Genomic DNA, 23,090 nt, shown 5'->3' with positions numbered 1-23,090 from the left:
CTTTGCAGACCCCTGATCAAGATTATTAGTGGTCATTAGCAAATACCTATTATCTCCCCTTAATTATGAGGCTGCTAAATAAGACAATAGTGGATTTAATTCTTGTCAAAGCACAAGTACCAGAACTTCCAGCATCACATCCCGTCCCAGCTCACTTCTGTGGGTCAGGGGCAGACACCCTTCCTACAGCGAGCATGCTGAACCAAAGCCCACCCTACTCCTTCCTGTCCACGGGCCTGGCTGCCTCCGGGACACATATGCGGCAGCTCAAGCAGGGAGCACAGATACCACGACCCAGGAGCTTTGCCCTTTACCCTGGCTCTCCGCTCGGCCTCCAGGCGCTGCATGATCAGCATGGTGTCCACGTCATCATCCTCCTCCTCCTCATCGTCCTCGTCCTTCTGCTTGGACTCCTGCAGTCTCTTCTGGAACTGCCACTCTAGCATGAGCTTGCGCAGGCGGTCACTCTCCTCTGCAGTGCGCTCTGCCCTGCTCTGCAGCTCGTGGATCTCCTTGCTCAGCATGTCCACGATGTGCAGCTGTTGCTGCTTCTCCAGCTTCTCCCTGGCGTCCCGCTTCCAGGGGTCTGGAGACAGGCTGTCCCCAGAGGAAAGCTCCTCTTTGCTGATGGTGATATACTGCAAGTCTCTGCGCTCGATGGTACGGGGCTGCTGCTGGGGCTGCAGCTCTCGAATAACTGTCTCCTGGGGCCTCTGGAGTGTGGATGGCTTCTCAGGCTTTGCCTGAGGGGTGGCCAGGGGAGGGAAGGGAGCAGGGTGCAGAGGTGGTGTACGCATCTGGCCCAGCTTCCTCTCCTGCTCCCTGCGCTTCCTCTCACGCTCCTCTTCCAGGCGGGCCTTCTCCTTCTCATACCACCTCTGGTGCTCCTCCCTCTTCTTCCGTTCTGCAGCTGCCTGAGCCGACTGTGGAACCACCTGGTTGGCGGGAGGGGGTGGGAGAGGCAAATCCATTGGCATCCCATCAAAGTCTCCAGCGTAGTGGACAGGAGGTGGAGGTGGAGGCGGAGGCAGCTCTGTTCTGATGGGCTGGGAGATGGCCACTGGGGTGGGCAGCACTGCTGCTGGTGTTTTCCATCGGCCAGGGCCACTTTTGGTCAATGTGGAAGCAGGGGTGGCCGACTTGGAGGAATGGTTCAGGTGCTCTTGGCTGGAGGTGCTGGATTCCACCGAGGAGCTCTGATTTATCCACAGGTCACTGTCAGATTTCCGATCCATAACTGCCTCTACTTGCTGTCGCTCAAGCTGGTAAGCTTTCTCTTCCCGAAGCTCTTCTTGGGAACGGGCAACACGCTGGGAAAAGAAAAAGGAGAAATATTATACTTCAGTTATTCACCAGAAGAAATCACCCCCAATTCACAGACATTTCACATTTGTGGAGAAGACACACTACAGAAACTGATGAACGAGGGTCTAGACTGGAGGTTGGGGCCACCCTGTGGCTCACTAGCCAAGAGGGACTGCAGTGAACTGATCTGCCCAAGAAAGGATGAGCCGTCCCCTCTGCATCACAGGAACAGTCAGGCCCATGGCTGCTGGTGCCTTCCTTGTGCTCCAAGGACAGTGCACAAGGGCTACCAGCCTCGAAGCTGGCTTCTGAGAAAAAGTGAGTGAAGTCTTTACAAAGGGCAGAGCAGTGAGTCCTCTTTAATAAGAATTCTAATCCTCACAAAGAGGAATTATTATATTTAAGCCATTTAATCCACCCTTGGACCATTTCTGAATGAGTCCTGAAGCTTAGGACTAGCTTTATAAGCTCTTTAACAGAGATGTGTCCATGGACAAGGCCCATCCATCTGAGAAGAATCCATTCCTATCCTGGAAATGTAAAAAAGGCAGTGCTATAATCCCGATGGCCATGAGGTTTTATGTGCACATGAAAGAAAAGAGAAATGAACACACTTTCCATAAACAAAAAAGAGAACGTATCACTTTAAAATACAACAGCATAATGGAAAAATGGGACATTTACTTCCAACACTTAGCTACAGCTTTACTTTTCAAACAGAAAGAGCTTCTTCATTACCAGGACACATAATCTACACACTACACGAAGTATTGAATTACATGGAATCTGTGGAACTGCCTCAGGGTCTGCGACTCTGCACCTGTGGTCTGGCAAGACATCCAGGCAGGGGCGAGGAAGGGCATCCAACACTCACAGGACCAGGCTGCCGTGGGCCATCAGGAAAAGGCAGGATGGGCCAGTGGATCAGACCAGAGGACCACTTCTGCCCTCAGAAAATGGGCTATGGCTCTCCTCGTGCACTGCCCCCTGTGAGTGGGATGCTCTCCTCTCTGCCTGCCTGCTTCTCTCACCTTTCAAGGTTCAGCTCAAACCCCACCTTGAGGCTCAGGTCTTCTCTGACACCTGAATGGAAGATTGGCTCTCAAGCAGGTACTTCTTATTTGGTTCCACTCACACCAAGCCCTTGCTTTGCTGGCCCTCAGCGGAACCCTCCACCACAGCAGCACAGACTACCCTGTGTCTACCAGCCCCACTTCCCAGGTACATGACAAGCTCCAGGGATGGAGACAGAAACAAAGTGCAAATGACATCCCTGGTTCTCACTGCTCTGTCCTGCTTCAGGGAGCCCTGCCCCAGAAGTGCAAGGCCTTCTGCCACTAAAGCTTCCTTGCACAGACACAAGAGCATGCAGAAGCCATTCTCTCACTTATCCTATATTCTACACTATGTCTTTTTTCCTCAGACCACAAAACCATAAAAGAAGAAAGAGAAAATTCCAACTGTGCCTCAGAAATCGCTCATCACCCTGTCTCACTGGTCCCTTTTATTCCCTCGAAGGTGCAGAGGTTTGTGGAACCACTTGCTTCTAACCTGAATGGCAACACTGGCATGACTGCTATCTGTGTGCATGTGGGGCTTCTCTTCATAGTCTGGCCACTGGTTCTGAGGAGGAACCATGCGATCCTGGGATTTGGAGGCTGGGAACGTGAAATATTCTCTGGTGTATGTCTGAGTCGGGATGGGATAGGCTTCAGGTCTGGGTGGAGGGCTCTGCTCCTGCAAATTGTGAAGAACAAGGAAGAGTGAGTCATCTGCAACTTTAAACAGATTAATTCCATTTCCAGTGATCTGTTTTAAGATAAAAAAAACCCTATATATGTTAAATACTGTATTAAAAATTAAAAGTGTTTGACTCCATATTGTGAATAATAAAACACATTTCATTTTCTCCAGATTTAATTCAACATGAATTTACCTGACTAGTTACTAAAAATCCAAAAATTAAATGCTATAAATCTGAGAGTCAGAACCAAGGCCACTTTGCTGAGTAAGAGTTGCTTTTTTTTTTTTTTTTTTAAAGAGAGAGAGAGAGAGAGAGAGAGAGAGAGAGAGAGAGAGAGAGAGAGAGAGAATTTTTAATATTTATTTTTTAGTTCTCGGCGGACACAACATCTTTGCTGGTATGTGGTGCTGAGGATCGAACCCGGGCCGCACGCATGCCAGGTGATCGCGCTACCGCTTGAGCCACATCCCCAGCCCAGTAAGAGTTGCTTTAGGTAACTGGGATGGTCCCAGGGGACCTAAGGACCTAAGAGAGGTGACAGCCACAGCACATCAATCAGACCTCAGCGCAGAGGTTCCCCGTGGAGACAGACGTTATCTTGGCTGTGGTTCCAGTGGAATATGGGCTCTTCCCTCCAGGACTCGGCGGCTGATCTGTTGGAAACAGGGAAAGGTTTCATAGTAAACCAACCACCTGAGAGGCAGGTGAGAGTGTCCTTAAAGGAAGCAATGGTGTCTCACATACCACCATACTGCTCACACCACAGATCAGACAAACACATGAGGTGGGGGAGAATCTGGGTCCACCCAGCTTGCAGACCCAGCCCAGAGCTTTTTCCAAGACTAGGGATAGGGTAAATAGTGAGCACGCCAGGCTTTGAGAATCTTGTGCCTCACTGTGTTTCCTACTATGACTTCTCCCCCTGAAAAATGTCAAAACCATCTTGGCTTCAGTTGGTAATTTGCCAATCTTGGTCAAAGACACTACCAAGACATTTTGCCCAGAGCATCAACTGAGCTTTTACTTCTGTTACAAGAAGAGAATGTTAAGAATGTTAGTCCCGACATCCCTTGTCTCTCACTCAGCCAAAATACGCAGGTGATGACACCTGAATAGCTAACACGGAACCGTGCCCCCTCACTGCTGACTGTGACCACATGGGTTCTAAGGAAGGAAGTGACCCCTCTTACTTGCCACGTTGGGGCTAGAGCGATGGTCAGCTCTGTTTTTCATCAGTCTGTCATCTGGCAATTTCTTTGGCTCACTGTACTCTGCCCAGGGCAGCTGAGGACTCTCTGGCGACCCATTTTGAGCTGAATTATTATAGAGCTCAAAACCTTCACTCTTTGGTCGGGGTTTACCTGAGCCACGTCGATCTGAAACTGAAATGAAAGTACATTCAATATCTCTTCATTGGTTGAAAGATCTTAGACACCTTGTTTAGCTTTAAAAGGAAGATAAATTCTAAAAATATTTAAATTTCATAAGAACTTTTCCCAGCAAGAAAATAGTGATTTTTTATGTAAAGGTAGATTTTTTTGTATAGAACTGTTAAAAAGCTTTCAAATAAAAATCCTGAGAATATAGAAAGCATCTCACTTAACCAGTATCTACAGAAAAAAATATACTTCTAAAATTCTATTCTCATCAAATGACACCCATGTAAATAACCCCTTCTAAAGTAAATTTAAAAATCAGGAGACAAATGTGGTCTGCTTGTTCCTCAAGATTTGCAAATGGTCTTGTCACTGGATCGCTGGGGTCAAGGCATTGTTACGGTGCCAGCTGTCTGCGTCCCATGTTCTACCTGCTGCCGACTCTGATCTGCTGTGTGCACTTAGGGGCTTCCCTCTCTGGCTTCTAACTCAAAGTCTAGTTTGCTTGTGTCCTGTTGTAGGGGGTGGGGTCAAATGTAAGAGGCACACAGAGGCAAGGCTCATGATGAATGTGTGGTTAGCTGGGGTGCCCTCCCCGCCTGCTGGCTTCAGTAAGCAAAGGCGCAGACTGCCAGGGCCTGGCATGCTACTTCCAGCTACAGATGTCAGGTTCTATGGAGAAGAGGGCTCTGTGAAGACCACAATTCACAAGCTGTGCACATATTAAAAAGGGTATTATTTCAGAGATCTGGAAGGTATGCGATGACTTCAGAGAGTGAGTCATTATGTTTTTCTCCTTGAGGTTTCTGAAGGGATTCTTTAAAAAGCCTTGAGTTTATATTAATTTCATCATGAGATGTTTTTGATGTAGTTATACAAACACACTTCCCACAAATAAATTATTTTAAAAACTGAATTCTTAATTTAAAGTGAATTACATACACTAAGATACATAGCTTACTTCAGCACATGTGTGAACATTCCTTCAGTAAAGAATGCGCCATGTCCTTTAAGGACCTCCCACCCTAGGCTTGCCTATCAAAACTGAATCTTTACTCACTCAAGACTGGCTAAGCACCTATTTGCTCCTGGCCTACAGAAGCTTATCAGCAGCACGGGATCAGCTCCACGGGAGCAGAAAGGAACTGGAGGATCAGAATGGGCTCCCAGGGCAGGTGGCACCATCTGAGTCTTGCTATTGTGCTTTCAGCCTTGACATCCTTATTTTCAAAAATGAGACAGTGATAATACCAGCACTGGTTCTGCTGTAACTACTAACAAGTCATGTCTGATACATCTAGCACACAGCATAGGGTCAGCAGAAGCCAGCTGTCCCTGGTCAGCGAGCACTTCATGGTCCTTACTTCTCTGCATCATGGGGGATGGCTGGTTGAGGAGGGTGGCCAGGCCGTGATAGATGGCACCTTGCTTTGCTACCTCGAGTGTAACCACGGAACTTGTTCTTGTCATGAGTTCTGCTGCCCTGGGAAGAGAATGTCACCAGTGTAAGAAAAATGAAACCATATTCACTGTCACTTTGTCAGCCATGGCAAACACAGCCACCAATCATGTCACCCAGCCTCATATGCCATTTTGGACAATTCTGACTTTCAAATTACCTTCTGCCACTTCCTTCCTTTGAAAAATGAACCATAAATGCATGCTAACATATCCCCTAATATATTAAGATAGTAAGATTAGCTGGGTGTGTGGTGGCATAGCTCTCTAATCTTAGCTACTTAGGAGATTGAGGCAGGGGAATCCCCAAGTTTGATGTCAACCTGGGTATTTAGTGATACTCTGTCTCCATTCCCCCACCCCCTGCCAAAAAAAATAAACAAAATAAAATAAATGGGGCTATGGATGTAGCTCAATAGTAGAGCACCCCTGGGTTCATTCCTGTATTTCAGAAAGTATTGAGTGTGTGTGTGTGTGGGTGTGTGTATCTCTAGTTTACAAGAAAGTATTCTAGACTAAAATATATAGTTATAATTTGATAGCAAAGGAAATGTCAAATATACTAGGAGTTTACACTTAAAATACTGTAGAATAATAAGGGCACAGAGCTTTTTAGCTTTCATCTCCCAATTTCAAAACTGTATGTGAAAATCACATAAAAACATTAAGCTTTCAAATAATCCATGGGTCATACCTTTCCTGAGAGAGCCCCACCAGACTGCGTCCATCCACACTGAGGAGCTGGTCTCCTGCTGCTAGTCGTCCATCCTGGCTCACCATGCAGTGTGCAGACACATTATGGGAGAAGAGAAGCAGTGTGAGCAGATTGGCTGTCCCCCTAGTCCTGCCCAGTCCCGCTCAGCCAGGGGCACCAGCACATAGCACCCATCCCGTCCATCAAGCACAGGACATCAAAAGCCTGCCTCCTCAGCAGTGATACTGACCACATCTGCAGCGCCTCCTTTCACGACAGACTTGACATAGATGCCCAGTTTATCCTGGCCAGCGCCCTACACAAAAACAAGGTAAGAAGCTGAGTGCACAGCAGGAAATGAAATGGCCAGCAAAGTGCAACAAACCAAAAGTTGCCATGAGCACGCAGAGAGCTGCACTTCACTCCAGAGCTCTGAACTACTTCAACAGAATCAATACTCCACTTGCTACATCTGAAGAAACTACAGAAAATATTTCTACTTTTTGATTCCAAATTTGGAAGATAGAAAAAAGCTCCTGAAAAAAATCAATTTTCATAAATCAGCTGATAAGACTGAAATGGACTTAGAATCCTGAACTGACCAAGAAGGGTCCAAGCAGCTCGCAAGTCAATCATCAGCACTCACATGACACATGCTGTTAATCACAGGGCAGGATTTCTATCCTCTGCAATTCACCCTTACACCCATGTTCTTTTCAAAATTTTAAAAAAGAAAATGAGTTTTTTTTTTATGGTCAATAATAAGAGGGACTTAGGTAGTATGAGGAAAATTATGCATTAAATACTGTAACTTACACTTTGTAACTCTAAACAAATAGTAAAGCTACAAAACCCAAGCCATATAAAATTGTTACATTATTCTTTCATAATAAAATGACACATACTTAAATATATGTATAATTATAGAATCATCTATATTCTACTTAGACATCACAATTACAAGATAAAAATTAACACCAGATAGTTTTCTAGGATCATCAAAGGAACAATTACACATGAAATCTTATTTGGGTATTACTGACATTCTATGATTGAGTACATACATTTTTAAGCCATGACAAAGGTAAATTCATATCCACTTAAATACTTAGGAATTATTACATCATACAAGAAAGTATATAAGATACCACAGAAAGGGAAAAAACAATGATTTTAGCAAGTCACTTAATTAAAATAGATTTTTTTACAAGACCCTGTGATGATGCAATTTTCAGTTGGAAACTATCCACATTTCCCCCATTTGTTAACAATTTCCTGTCCCATGTCTACAGCTGCATTCCCCCAGTTGCAGGGAGCCCCGTAAGGTAGCCCAGCACTGGAAAGTAATCACTCTCCACGACAGCCACAGAAGCCTCCCTGGAGCAGGGCAAATCCTGCACCTTTCAGACAGAATGAACCCATACTAGGTACCCAACAAATGGCAATTTTCTGACCTCAGACAGTCACTTAGCAAAATCAGTAAACTATACTTTTTACCTGACCTCTCCTGAGCAGGTACCACCTTCCTTGGTCAGGGACCCAGGAACACACAAGACCTGACTTCTAAAACCTCACCTGTGCATGTACCACCTTCTTTGGTTAAGGGGCCCAAGGCACATACAGGACCTGACTTCTTTTTTTTAATATATATATTTTTTTAGTCGTAGATGGACACAATAACTGTATTTTATTTTTATGTGGTGCTGAAAATGGAACCCAGTGCCTTCCACATAAGAGGTGAGCACTCTACCACTGATCTATAACCCCAGTCCAGGACCTGACTTCTAAGGCAGCCCCAGCTGCTGTTAAACTGGGTTAATGATCTAATTAGTCCAAGTGTCACATATTGATATCTTTGTGAGATACAAACAACTTCTTAATTGCACAACACAGCTGTTCAAATGACCATTCTGCTCATTCAACAAGCCTCCCTTGCGTGCCCCTCCTGCCATGAACTCTTGTGTTTGCACATGTGAAAAGAGACATGGTTGCCTGGATGGAGCCTACCTGCCAGGAGGGTCTCTGCTTGCTTGTAGGCATCAATCACTCTGCCAGGACACTGAACCCCCTTCCTTTTCTGATACTGCTACATAACTGTTTCGTTACTTAGGCCAGATTTTTTTTTTTTTTTGGGGGGGTAACCAGGCTCAGACCACTGAGCCACATCTCCAGCCCTATTTTGTATTCTTTATTTAGAGACAGGGTCTCACTACGTTGCTTATCATCTTGCTTTTGCTGAGGGTGATTTGAATTCACCATCCTCCTCCCTCAGCCTCCTGAGCCACTGGGATTACAGGCCTGCGCAACTGCGCTGGGCTCAGATTTTTTTAAAGTTCTAAAACAAAGACTTTGTTGTTCTGTTTCCTGCTTGACTGATAGAAAAGCAATGCTTACTGAATGTCAGAATACCACTGCTGGTGGGAATAGGCTCTTACTTACCCATGTTTTCATGTAGTAGTATCTTTTGATTAATACAACACTGACTTTGTACTTTAAATAATAAAAACTATCCTCATGTGCTAGCAATAGGAGTATTTTAGTAAAAATAACAAACATATTTTAAAAAAATAAATCAAGATTCCTTTCCCCATTTCTGGTATGCTTTAGAATATTGCCATGAATATAAAAGACCCTCAATTGCCTACTTAGACAAACTGTAATAAGATGACTCTTTATAACATAACAGCTCTGCTCTGCCTCTGCCTGTTGCCCATCTGCAGGGGCTCCTTGGTACTCAAGCTCATCTAGGAAGGGCCATGTTCAATCAATCTGACATTCAGGAATCACAGCCCAAGGACTCCATTAAACCTACTACATCAAAATGACATTCTAGACATCTACTACACATGGTGAGGTTACAGACCCCATGTTCGTCACAAGTACATCTAAGTAACCTAAAATCCTGTGCTGCTTTAATTAGGCAACTTACAATATCACACACAACATGAAATCTGCAAGTCCAAATTTAAATATTAAAGTAAACTGATCATGAATTTCAGAAACCTCCAGCAAGACCAGGACGCCGTCTTGCAGCAGAGGTGTTTGCCTCTCCACTGCCAATCTGCCTCTCCTAAAGCCTAGTGGGAACCATCTGACCTGACCAGACTTCTCCATGGTCACAAGCTGCCTCTGCATAGGCACTTGAGGCTCCCCAGCTCGGGTTCAAGTATCATGCTCCACGTCACCCTACGCTGACTCATGTTCCTGATGTTGTCATTCTCTCCACACAAAACATCCTTCTGATGCCATGAATCTGCCCAGATTCATTCGACCCCTAGGCTCACCTGCCACCCACCAGCTGCCATCTCTTCTCATTTGTGCTCACATGGGGTTTTCCATGTTCCCCTGGAGTGCGTATTTACTGGGATAAGGAGTCTGAAGTTTTAATGAATGGATGAATACTTTAATAAGTGAAGAAGGAACAAATACATGTCTATTACATAGGAATTAGCAATACATCTTCGTAAAATTAGTTTAGAAAGTTAGAAAGCCTAAGCGTATCAGATGGTAGATGAGCTCACTTCCTGTGCAGCTCAGTCACATACCTTCTGTAAAAATCTGTGAACACAACTGCTGTAGAGAATTTACAATGCCTCTGGTGGTTATTTCAGAAAAACAAAATTATAGAGGAGTAGCTTGAGATGAAAGACCACTAAGGAATTTCTGATCATCTACATCAGAGCATAAGGATAGTTACTTTCATCCCCAATACCATACTGTTGGCCCAACTATAAGAGGCTCGCTGTGTCAATCTGGCCACAGTAGTCCTGGTCTGACAACCTGGACAGCAGAGAAAGAAGCCAGACATACTGGAATGGACAGCTACTGGACAGGTGTAAAGGAAAACCCAACTGCTGAGCCCTTACAATTCCTTAGCTGTAGGGAGCCCCCTTACTACCTGCCCATTTCATCTGAATAGAAATAACACGTTTGCCTAGGATAAAAAATATGTAAGATACAATTCATTAAACCACTTAATTTATGCCCAATTTCTAAATAGTAATGCACAATATAACCTGGCCCAAAATTTATTATGTGATACATTAGCTTCTATTTTACACAGACGCAAACGTGATTAACTCAATCTATGGTAGTTCTATCCCTTTCCCAGTTGGGGAAGGAAAGTGAGGTGCAGAAGTTATGCCTTCTCTGCCACTGCATGTTAGCAAACAGCACATCAGTCACTAAAGCTGAAAGCAGAAGCTTTGTACATACCAACTAGAAGCCAGTTCAGGAACATACAGCAGGTTATGGCTGTTGGTGGACTGGTATCCGTCAGCCTACAACCGTGCCATCCAGTACAACCCTTGAAACATGGCTTTAGAATAGGCATCTGAGTATAAGACACTGAGATTTCAAGGCATGTTTGGAAATACTGACTTTTACGCTGATCACATGCTAAAGCAACATTTTGAGTGTAGTAAATAAAATGAAGCATTATAAAAATGAATTTCACTTGTTTCTTTTTTAAAAAATATAGCTAATAGAAAATTTCTAATTACCGATGTGGTTCACAATATATTTTTATTGAACAGTCCTGCTCCGAAATTGAAGGATTTTCACAGTATGTATGCTATCAGTAACCAGAGTAACTAGTAATGAAATTATAATTATGCAGATAACTGGTCAAAATAAGATCTTATAGCAACATACACAGAAACATTATGCTCTGGTTTCTAACCATGAGAAAAACAATGAGTGCTATTGTAATTGAGAACACGACACAGTAGAGCAATACATAAGAGCTAAACAATATTAAGAAGTTATTGCCTAAAGGTACCTAAGATGGTATTTAAAAATACTGCATTTTGGTCTACTTATTATTTGCAAAATTAACATCACAACCATTTAGGATTACCCACTACTCATTCAACAGGCCGGTTCCCTTACACAGTAAGCAGGACATGCCCTCTCCCTGATTCCCAACAGGGAGACTGACAGGGGACACATACAGGGGTCAAGGGACACAGAGATGCCACCCACAGGGGATCTGCATCCCAAGCTTAAAATGCACTGGTAGCCACTCTCCTTCTCAGAGGAAAGGGGCTTTGAGGAGAGAGAGAAAGAAGGGCAGAGGGAGAAGAGGGCGCAACAGAACCTCAGCTCAGCTTTACCTCTAGACGGTCACACCCGAGTACAGCAGAGCAAACGCACAACCAGAAGACAGAAGTAACTCCACCTCGCCACCGTGTATTGCCTAGCTGCGAGACTGCACTTCCAGCCGCCTCAGCCGAGGAGGGGAAGGCTGCTCCCCAGGCCTGCTCTGGCTCCTCACCTGCCTTCTCAGAAGCGGGCAAAGGCACCCATCCTCTGCCTTAGGTGGATGCAGGCATAAGCAGGAGCCAGCACTCCAGACACCCCAGGAGCAAACAGAGTGTGTGGGAGTCCGTATGAGTAACAGCATGAAAACATCATTAAGCAACAATCCAGAAGGAAAAAAAAATGCTGGAGGAAGAAGGTGCTGCCAAGCTGCCTGGCCCAGCCCATTGTTCTCAGGTGTGGAGGCCAGCCTGGCGCCCGGCTGGAGCTGTAAACAATGTGGGCCTGAGACCTAAGAGCCCTATGCAGCACGCAGCTAGCTCACACCCACAGTTCTCAGGGCTTCAAAGGCTTTATCGCCAAACTACCAAAATCCAAACTGGAGTTTAAGAAACATTCGGAAGAGTTCTCTTTTTGGTAGGAATTACCCTAATGTTTAAATAATCAGTTCTAAAATTCATTCCTTACATAGCTTCAACACTGGCAACCCTGAGAGTAAATGATAAATCATCCTAACAGACATGGTATGATACACAAGGCAAGCTTGACCTTCATGGGCGAAATGCTAATCCCATTGGTTTGTTGCTTACTCTTTTTATATCAAATATAAAGAGGAAAAACCAAAACACACCCCATCACCCAACTCTTCTCTCTTCACAGAATGAAGAGGCAGAAGAGGCTGAAGCTGGGTCCCAAGAAGGCCTGAGTCAGGAGTCCAAGAAACCCCAGCAGTGTGTGTGTGTGTGTGTGTGTGTGTGTGTGTGTGTGTGTGTGTGTGTGTGTGTGTGTGTGTGAGAGAGAGAGAGAGAGAGAGAGAGAGAGAGAGAGAGAGAGAGAGAGGCTGTCACCAGGGAGGAGGCACCCCAAGCTTTCCTTGGACTCGCAGAGTGAAGAGAGGCCCTTCTAGGGACCCTTCACCTCCTCACAGAGCTTGCCACGGTGGATCTGCACAGGGGCACACCTGGACCCGTAAGCCTGATGGGGAGGCGGAACAAGGCCAGCACAGTCTGGGCTTTACGTGCACCACACTGTGAGAAGACAGTTCATCAGAGGACTGATAATTCATATTCTTCCTATTTTACTACTATAACAAAATCCATCAATATTTCAGTCAATCCAAGAAATTAGCCCTTGGGCCATAATTTTTAAAAAATCAGTGAAAGAATCATTCTTTTAAAATAATTTACTATTTTTATTTTGGCACAAAAATATACTATTTTCTTGTTCACAGGGTCCTTTCAAACAACCTAACAGAGTCACTCTGTGTGCCAGGGAGTGGTCTTCCCAAAGAGCCCCGACGAGGTGACTGCACTCTCCACCAGGATTTCCCACATGGTGGAATAGGGCCATGCACGCACGACACAAGAAGACGGTCTCAATCCCTTCAAAGGATGAAATTACAGTTTCTGGAAGCAAACTGCTCCTCAAATAGTGAGAGGCATATTAACCAACACTGCCTTTCTTCTTTTTAATAGAGGCATCTTGTGTTTTAAGATGAGTTTTAAAAACTTAATCAGTATCTAGTCTAAAAGCACAAACATCCTTAAAGCACTAATTAACCTTCCATTTTTACACGGGCTAGTAAAAGGTCCTAAGTGCTTTTAAACTTGTCACTCTCATGTTGCTTAAAAAAAAAAAAAATAGAAAACAGGTTTTGGAGAAAGGTTACAGGAACCTCACTCAGTGCAGCAAACAGTCAGGTGGTGGCTATTCCAGTCCTCAGCCCTGGCAAGCCACACAGCTGCAGTTATCATTGTTTAAATAAAGCGGTTTTCACCATTTTGTAACCAGCAGGATCAAATGTTATGGCTTTTCTCTCAAATAAAAAGCATATAAAGGCTTTATGTTTTTACAAACCTTAAGAATTTACAGCAAAAAGAGAGCACCAACCACTTGGGTGTGTAATCACAGCTACCTTCAGTGGTTCTTCACAAGCAAGTTAATTATCAACAGGCCTGAACAAGTGGCCTGGAGGAATAGCCTTTGTCAAGGATCCCGGAAGAGCCCTCAAGAAACTCACCGGTTCTGTCCTTCCAACCACGGAGAACCACATTCTCCTCTCTAGGACAACAACAACAGCTCCTGAGCTGAAACCAGCCGCCCACTTCTCAGTTTTCAAGCAGCCAACAGCTGGCTTCTCAAGATGGGGAGGGCCACAACCCCAAGCTGGACGCTCCGGCGCGGATGGCACCTATCACACACGGGCTAGCACCAACGCGACACAGGCTCTTACGCAACCAGTGCACTCCGACTCCCATTCACTGTGCACTTTATTAAACTTTAAAAAGAGCTGGAAAAATAAAATTATTTCTTTTTCAAAAATCTAAACTACACAGGAAGCATCATGTTGTCCCATAGATAGTAAGAAGTAGCAAGCCGAATTCCCTAAAAACAACGTTTCAAAACAAACTGTACACACACCCTGCTTCCCCATCATCTGGATTTCATAAAACTAACCAGCATGCAGAGGGCGAGGCGGAGAACTTCACATCAAACACAGTTCAGGGTTACAGCAGTTCAGCAACACACCAATTAAAAAAGGAAAGAGGCCTGGGCGGAACACAAACCCAGTTCCAGTGAGCAGCAACAGACGCAGGAAGGCAGGCTCCTCCGCAGGAAGGGACACTGGGGCTGGCTAGCCACAAGACCACAAGAGCATCAGTGGCCCTGCTGCCACTGTGCATGCTCTACACCAGGCACACAAATGGGGAGCTACAGCCACCACCAAAGCACCAAAGGCAAGGAAACAGGCCCCAGAGGGGTGGCAACTGCATGCTAGTAGCAGAATCAGAGTGGCTCAGAGTGGCACAGTGTGTCCTGAAGCCCGTGCAGCAGCAGCAGAAGGCTGTGTGGCACGCACGGCTGGGTAGGAGGCAGGGCCCACAGGGCCACCTCCTGCTGCAGAAGGCTGCCACACACTGAACCACCCTGTACCAGGAAACACCCAGCAAGCTCACCAACAAGTCCAGGGCTTTAACTCTGCACACCTGGGCACCTCTCAACCACATCATGTTATCCTGGTAGTGCCCAGGATGGGACGCCTGCCTTCTACTGTGGGCCTTCCTCTCAAGAACCAGGGACACCACAAGTAAGCCAGAGGAAAATGAGCTGCATGAGGACTGTGCCCAGGGCTGCTTCTCATCTGGTTTTCACTCCAAGGACACACGTCAAACAGACATCAGAAAGAGTCCTGTATTGTTATTTTTCGTCACTACCTCCCCGGGTCGGGAGTGGGTAATTTGCGCGCCTGCTGCCTTCCTTGGATGTGGTAGCCGTTTCTCAGGCTCCCTCTCAGGAATTGAACCCTGACTCCCCGTCACCCGTGGTCACCATGGTAGGCACGGCGACTACCATCGAAAGTTGATAGGGCAGATGTTCGAATGGGCCGTCCTCGCCACGGGGGGCGAGGTTATCTAGAGTCACCAAAGCGGTGGGGGAGGGGGGGGGGGCTGACCAGGTTGGTTTTGATCCATTTGCATCAAAATGAAACTGAATCCCTTTCTCTCACCATGCACAAAAGTTAACTCAAAATGGATCAAGGAGCTTGATATTAAATCAGAGACATGGCGTCTGATAGAAGAAAAAGTTGGCTATGATCTACATACTGTGGGGTCGGGCTCCAAATTCCTCAATAGGTCACTCATAGCGCAAGAGTTAACAACTAGAATCAACAAATGGGACTTACTCAAACTGAAAAGTTTTTTCTCAGCAAAAGAAACAATAAGAGAGATAAACAGGGAGCCTACATCCTGGGAACAAATCTTTACTCCACACACTTCAGATAGAGCCCTAATATCCAGAGTATACAAAGAACTCAAAAAATTAGACAATAAGATAACAAATAACCCAATCAACAAATGGGCCAAGGACCTGAACAGACACTTCTCAGAGGAGGACATACAATCAATCAATAAGTACATGAAAAAATGCTCACCATCGCTAGCAGTCAGAGAAATGCAAATCAAAACCACCCTAAGATACCATCTCACTCCAGTAAGATTGGCAGCCATCATGAAGTCAAACAACAACAAGTGCTGGAGAGGATGCGGGGAAAAGGGTACACTTGTTCATTGTTGGTGGGACTGCAAATTGGTGCAGCCAATTTGGAAAGCAGTATGGAGATTTCTTGGAAAGCTGGGAATGGAACCACCATTTGACCCAGCTATTCCCCTTCTCGGTCTATTCCCTAAAGACCTAATAAGAGCATGCTACAGGGACACTGCTACATCGATGTTCATAGCAGCACAATTAACGATAGCAAGATTGTGGAACCAACCTAGATGCCCTTCAATAGATGAATGGATAAAAAATGTGGCATTTATACACAATGGAGTATTACTCTGCATTAAAAAATAACAAAATCATAGAATTTGGAGGGAAATGGATGGCATTAGAGCAGATTATGCTAAGTGAAGCTAGCCAATCCTTAAAAAACAAATGCCAAATGACTCCTTTGATATAAGGGGAGTAACCAAGGACAGGGTAGGGACGAAGAGCTTGAGAAGAAGATTAACATTAAACAGGGATGAGAGGTGGGAGGGAAAGGGAGTGAGTAGGGAAATCGCATGGAAATGGAAGGTGATCCTCAGGGTTATACAAAATTACATATAAGAGGAAAGGAGGGGTAAGAGAAGAATAATACAAGTGGAAGAAATGATTTACAGTAGAGGGGGTAGAGAGAGAAAAGGGGAGGGGAGGGGAGGGGAGGGGAGGGGAGATAGTAGAGAATAGGATAGAAAGCAGAATACATCAGACACTAGAAAGGCAATTTGTCAATCAATGGAAGGGTAACTGATGTGATACAGTAATCTGTATATGGGGTAAAATTGGGAGTTCATAACCCACTTGAATCAAACTGTGACATATGATGTATTAAGAACTATGTAATGTTTTGAACGACCAACAATAAAAAAAAAAAAAAAAGAAAGAACTAGTCTCAATTCTGAAATCAGACGCTGCCGAGGGACGGTCGGTCTTCTCCAAGTTGTCTCCTTAGAGTGCCTCACACCAGCTCCAGAGGCTTGTCTCTGGCCCCAGCCTTCTCAGCTCCATTCCTCAAATCTGCCACATTCGCTTGTAAGGCTCCCCAACCTTAAGTGCAATCTGTTTAAACCCAGCTCTCGGGTCCTGGTGCCCCATCCCCTCGGCCCTCCCCTGTCTCTAGCGGCCCCACTTTTAGTGACACCTAATGTACCTGCTGCTCAAGACAGAATCAGAATTTATTTTGATATTCACCCCAAGTCACTGCCCACTCAAACACCGTCTTCCCACACATGTATGTCAGCACTGACTCCCAGCCAGAATCCACCAGCCCCTCAGCAGGGCACAAGAGTCGAGGCCTGCCTCCAACAGGGTCTGTGAAGCCACTCAGGCCTCGGCACAGCTGCACACCTGCCATGGACTGCTTCCTGCCACCCTGCTGGCTGCTAGGATCTTGGGTGGGAAAACAGCACTGAAAGACTCTGATGCATGTGCCACAGAGCGGGGGAGTTGAATTTCAACCTTTGCTTTCATCTAAACCTCATCTATAATCCAATCCCTGCCTCATCTATAATCCAATCCTTCACCCCCTCACCCACCTTCTCCAGGTCCTGCCTCAGGAGATGGCCGGTAGCTCAGCATCCACTCTTGTCATATAATTTTATTAGAAAGCTCAGTCATCTGCAAACCATCCTATACTTGCTTGCAGGTACACAGAGCATGTACTCATGCAACAGAGACCACGAGGCTGCAAAGTAGAGCCCAGCTACAGTCGGCCCCCTGCAAAAGCAGTTGCTGACAGCTCTGTGACCTGGCCCACGTACCCGTGATTTAGGCACACAGGCGGCCCCACTTCTCTAATCAGGCAGCCCTTGCTTTCCACCAGGTTTCAACTCAAAAGCCATTTCCTCAGTGCCACCTTCACCGAACCTTCTAACTCAGAGTCAGACCCTCAGCAAACATCCCTGCACAAGCAAGGTCCCACGATGCCACCTGGTACTTTCTGGCTCACTGTGTGCCCCCAGTGAAGAAGGGCCTGCTGACAGGGCAGCTGTTTAGCAATATGATGAAGGCAGAGGAAAACTTCGACTAGGTAACGAGCAACTTCTAGGAGAGCTGGGTCCAGACTCAGTCTCATTCAATCTGTTTCACAGCTGGGGGTAAGCCATGGCAGGAGGAACTGCACTCTCCTGTGGAAACACTACTTCTGTTTTCTTTAATTTTAAATTTATGTACTCTACTCACTGTACGAAACTTCTGAAAAGACCACACAGAAAAACAAAGTGAAAACTGCCTACAAGCCAAGGAGACGTCTGCCCTCCCCTACAGCTAGGATGAGAGGAGGGGCCTGGGCAGCAGTGAGGTGGTGATAACCGGCAGGGGCTGGGCCCCAGACTCTGCTCTTCACAGTGCCTGCCCCAAGAGGGTAGTGTCTGCTTGTGCCTCTTTCCAGGAGCAGTGGTGGGCGGGTCACTGTGCAAATGTAGCACAGAAGGAGAACTCAGGGACTCAGGTCCAGTGAGATGTGCACATGGCTATGTCACATGAAGCTTCAGGAAGCCCTAATTCTGTAACCCTGTACTGCAGCTAGAATCACCACCAATGTGGCTACTCTCTAGTCTTTCCTATGAATCTTCTTTTTTAAATATTTTTATACCTTTATTTTTATGTGGTGCTGAGGATCGAACCCAGGGCCTTGCATGTGCTAGGTGAGCACTCTACCGCTGAGCCACAACCCAGCCCCTCCTATGAATCTTCTTAACCATCTCCCTCAGTATGGGAAACAAGAGAAACCTAAAGATTAAAAAATGAAGAATTATACTCTACTTTTCACCACTAGGCTGTGATACCCTCTTTGGGATAAACATTCTAATAAGGCACTTACTAAGTTTATTCTAACACCAGGAAAGGTAACAATCCAGTCTTAATAGGACTCCATGGCCTGAATCTAACCTTGGGGGACACCCCCACCACTTTAGTCTTGGGTTCCACAGCTTGTACTTTTGTGACAAGGCCAATTCCTGTTGTAGCTCTAGAGGGAGGCTGTGTGCTCCTCAGAGGCTTCTGCACATAAGCAAGTGCCAAGAGGACACACAGCAGCTCCAGAGGCTGGGGTGGGGATTGCCTGCAGGACAGCTATGCCGGTGGCCCGGTGCTAAAGGTCAAGCAGCATAGCCTCCCAGGGCTCCAGAGCTGGCGTGAGGCCTGGCCAGCCCTTTCGGCCACAGGTCTGTGTTCCAGCCCAGGGCCTGTCTCTGCTCCTTGCACTCCTTCCCCACTCACCTAGGCCACAACAGGCAGGGCCTTCCTTCAGGGCTCCTACCATCTGCTCGTCATCTGACTCCTGGCCTGAATCTTCCTGGGGAAAAAGCAACACAGGGCAGCTCTCTGGTCTTTGGCATCTTGCCTGTGCCTCCGTGTAACAGAACAAAGGCTGAACTGTGACTTTTGGCTTGGCTCATCCTAAATGTCCACCTGACACCTGGCAGCCTGGAAAGGACAAAAGTTTGGAGCAGAGGGAGAGGATTGCCAGGTGGAGCCTGAGTCCCATCCCCCCTCCCTGCTGTGTCAGGACACCATACCGGAGAGAAGACCAGGGACCTTGGAAAACCAAATGCTACCCATGTCACACAGCAACAGAAAACAAGTGGTTCTGGATTGGGAGTTTGATTAAACTGCAGATGACAGTGAGTCTGATATTGGGAGCTCAACCTGCACATCCCAAACTCCGGCAAGATGGGCTTGTGAAGTGATTGTACATGTACCTTGAAGTACAAAAGTTAAGTCTCTTCTGCTCTGTTGTAGCTTTCTCTGCAGTTCTGGGGTGGAACCCAGACCTCTCCTGTGTGTGCAGAGCACACTAGTACTGAATGTATATATACCCCACCAGAAGTGAAGCCTTCCCTGTGTATCTAAGTATGCTGGGATCAACTGTGATCCTAATGTTTTCTTTATCCTGCAACTGGGTGCTGACTAGCTGGTAAGCGCAGAGGGAAAGGAATCACACAGCTGGTACTTCCCCTTTCATATCTTTACATGTTTTGAGGTATGGATCAAGGAAATGGCAAGAGTCTGGAACGTAACAGCCTGTGAGCCAGGCGCACCAGGGCTGAGCAGGAGTTCTGGACTGTGGCTGAGCTCACAGGCTCCACATGCACCCTCCTTCCTTAGAGGTGGCTCTCAGGGACTTGGGCTTCAGAGATGGCCCATTGAGTTCCACATGGGCTTTTTTTAGGACACTCCTGAGCGGCAGTCCAGGCCCTCCTACTCCACACCAAGCCAGAAAACTGTCAGTGTCGGCACCCTATTCCTCACCAGCAAACCCTTCATTCCTTGGTGGAGCTGGCTCCACACCGCCCTCCCTGCCTCCACCCCCTTGCCATGAGGGCCAGGCCATCCAGCACAGCAGCCACAGGGCTGGTCTGCTCGGCCCCACTGGTCTTGTGGCCCAGCCAGTCTCCCTCAGGCCTTTCTTATAGGAGCCCACAATCCAGGGACCAGCTGGCTTCAAGGTTTCCACAGGGCTCCACCAATGCTTCTAGGGCAGTAACCTCTTTTTTTTTTTTTTTTTTTTTTTTAGGACACACCATCTTTATTTTTTTATATTTTTATGTGGTGCCGAGGATCGAACCCAGTGCCCCACGCATGCCAGGCGAGCGCATTACCACTTGAGCCACATCCCCAGCACTAATAACCTCTTTTTTTCTCACTTTTCTAAAATGTGCAAATGCAGAGTTTCATGGTACTTGAACTGGATCTTTGTGACTCAGTCTATGGATAACAAACTTCAGAGTTAACCTAGTGAACATTATGTGACCACAGCTGGTAACATTATGTTATGTAAATTAACTTCCATAATTAAAGACACATGACAGTAAATCAAATGCCATTCTTTAAATTAAAAGAAAAAAAAAACTATTCTTGTTTATCCTTTTTTTTTTTCAAGAAATATTTTCCTCTACTGTTTGCCAAGGACTGTCAGGGAGTGAGGGTGCTAGAGAGAAGGCTCTGCAGTCAGCCCTCGGGAGAGCAAATGCCTAGTGATGTACTGCCAGCTGCAGAATGCGCTTCAAAGAGAATCACAGAGGGACAGCAATGAGAGGGTGGGCTGCCAGTGAAATCTTCAGACGTAGGACACCTGAGCCTTGTTTTGAGAAGAAGCATAAGGAACAAAGATTCCAAGAAAGGGCAACAGTGTCCATAGGAATCCCATGTTAGGAGGACTGCATGTTCCAGCTCACTGCCTTCAGGAGCCACAAACTCAGAAAGCTCCCTTCTCTTCCACATGTTTGGTACAGTGTTAGCCTCATGGTCTGCCTCTGTGCCCTCATGCCAATCGCTGAAATACTGTGGATCCCTGGGCAATGGGAACAGCAGGGTTTCAAAGGACAGTTTGTTTATTTCCAATGAATACTCAGTGTTATGATTTGGATCTAAAAATGTCTCTTGTTGTGTTATGCAATGTCACCAATGTTCAGTGGTGAAAAGACTGGATTATTAAGGCTGTAACCTCATTAGTAGATTGATTCATTTGATGGATTACCAATTTAAATGGACTACTGGGTGGTAACCAAAGGGAGGTAGGGTGTGGCTGGAGGAGGTACTTCACTGGGGTGCAGCCTTGGGGACTCTGTCCATGGCCCCTTCCTGTCTGTCTCTCTGCTTCCAGGCTTCAAGGAACAGAGCAGTGCTCCTCCACCATAATGTTCTGTCTCACCTGTCCCTCACCTGGACACAACCAACCATGGACCGGACCTCTAAAACTGAGCAAAAACAAACTTCTCCTTCTCTAAGTTGTTCTTGTTGGGTATTTTGGTTACAGTAACAATAAGCTGATGAACACACTCAAGATAATAGACATTTGGTACAAAGACAAATTTCAAACTATATTTCCGTTACTATTACCAGTTTAAAAACACTTCTCAGGATATGCTAACAGCCTGCAACACCCAGGGCACTGCTATCATAGTGCTGCACAGTATCTGCAAGCTTTCCAAACACATTCCCTAGAGATAACAGGTAATTTTACTGGTAAAGCATTATTTTAAACAAAATATTAGCAGAGTTCACTGAACTATTAATTGAATATTAGCTTTAACAATCATGTTTGTTCCTCTAAAAGCGTCTATGAACCCAACAAAGTTCAGGACACACAAACCAGACTTAAACATCCAAAGTGGAAGAGACTATGAGTAGTAATTCCAGTTGTTTAACTGAAAGAGAATGTGTGGCTGTCGATGTCCTGCCAGATTAGTGGGTGCCAGAACTCAGATCCCAAGAGCCCTGGGGGGCAGCCCAGCAGGAAACACCTGAAAGGAGAGTGATGAGCCGAGGTCTCCTGAACCCCAATCCACCTCTGCAAGGGAACACCTGCGAGGCAGGTCCTCAGTGGCTCTCAGACGCCAACACCCGCTGTGAGGAGGCGGTAGACCTGTGCAGGCTTCTCCTGGGCCCACACTTTCTCACTGCCTTCATGGGCACCACCCACCAAGCCACATTCTCAGAGCAAGAGTCACCCCACAGTCATCAGCCAGCACAGGGGCTCATTCAGGCTGCAGCTCCTGCCCCAGGCGGGGCGGGGTGCTGTCAGGCTCACTCCCCTACCTTTGCTGCCACGATGCTGAGGCCCATTCCATTCTGCTTCTTTAGGGTCACAGTGATTATTTCAGGCTCTTTCCTTAAAGGCTGGGCCTGAAGGAGGAAAACAAAGGCTCACTTTATGAGGAAAAGGAGAGGAAGACCCACCACCTCAGCCTCACACAGTGACCTGCAGAACTGAATTCTGGCGCTCTTGAGCATGGAGAGGACTGGCAATAGTACTATTTAAATGTTCTTTTAAGAACTTAATTAATAAAAACAAAGATGAATTTCCACTGCTCTCATGTTAGAAAACCTTCCCCTATGACAGAAATCCAATCTTCCCCTTCCCCTCCAGGTTCTTTTTGGGGGAGCGGAGGTTCAAAGAAATTTGAACATATTTCATATGGTCTGTAACGAGGATAGCAAAACCCAGCTATACCAAAGACAACTTAATATTTTAGTCTCTTGGGAAAATGAAACATCATTTTATTTTAAATGGAAAAGAAAGTGGCTGCAGGAGTTGTGTAGCGGCGTTCAGAGTCCCTGCCAGAAGCCCAGCGGGGGCGGGGGGTGGTGGTGGTGGGGAGGTCTACCCAGAGGGGTGAGTCGCAGCACAAGGCCAGGCTTGAACTGATTCATCAAACTGGAAAGAGAAGCCGTCCAAAGCCACGTGTCCTATACATGCCACGCCTCA

General features: G+C 46.2%; 1 protein-coding gene across 12 annotated transcripts in view; it reads right to left on the bottom strand.

Moving 5' to 3' along the window:
* Window positions 1–23,090, bottom strand: part of Afdn (afadin, adherens junction formation factor) — a 125,246-nt gene that overhangs the window by 16,966 nt on the left and 85,190 nt on the right. For all 12 annotated transcript variants that reach the window (XM_026380852.2, XM_026380854.2, XM_026380856.2 and 9 more), the window contains 8 exons: window positions 22,421–22,507; window positions 6,828–6,893; window positions 6,578–6,651; window positions 5,790–5,908; window positions 4,240–4,431; window positions 3,611–3,702; window positions 2,857–3,042; window positions 315–1,310 (listed from right to left, as the gene is read on the bottom strand). In XM_026380852.2, the coding sequence (XP_026236637.1) occupies window positions 315–1,310; window positions 2,857–3,042; window positions 3,611–3,702; window positions 4,240–4,431; window positions 5,790–5,908; window positions 6,578–6,651; window positions 6,828–6,893; window positions 22,421–22,507 (1,812 nt within the window). The remainder of the gene's footprint in view (window positions 1–314; window positions 1,311–2,856; window positions 3,043–3,610; window positions 3,703–4,239; window positions 4,432–5,789; window positions 5,909–6,577; window positions 6,652–6,827; window positions 6,894–22,420; window positions 22,508–23,090) is intronic.

Source organism: Urocitellus parryii, chromosome 8, assembly GCF_045843805.1.
Source record: "Urocitellus parryii isolate mUroPar1 chromosome 8, mUroPar1.hap1, whole genome shotgun sequence".
Lineage (NCBI taxonomy): Eukaryota > Metazoa > Chordata > Mammalia > Rodentia > Sciuridae > Urocitellus > Urocitellus parryii.
The sequence above is the reverse complement of the archived record's forward strand: the minus strand, read 5'-3'. Positions and strand labels throughout refer to the sequence as shown.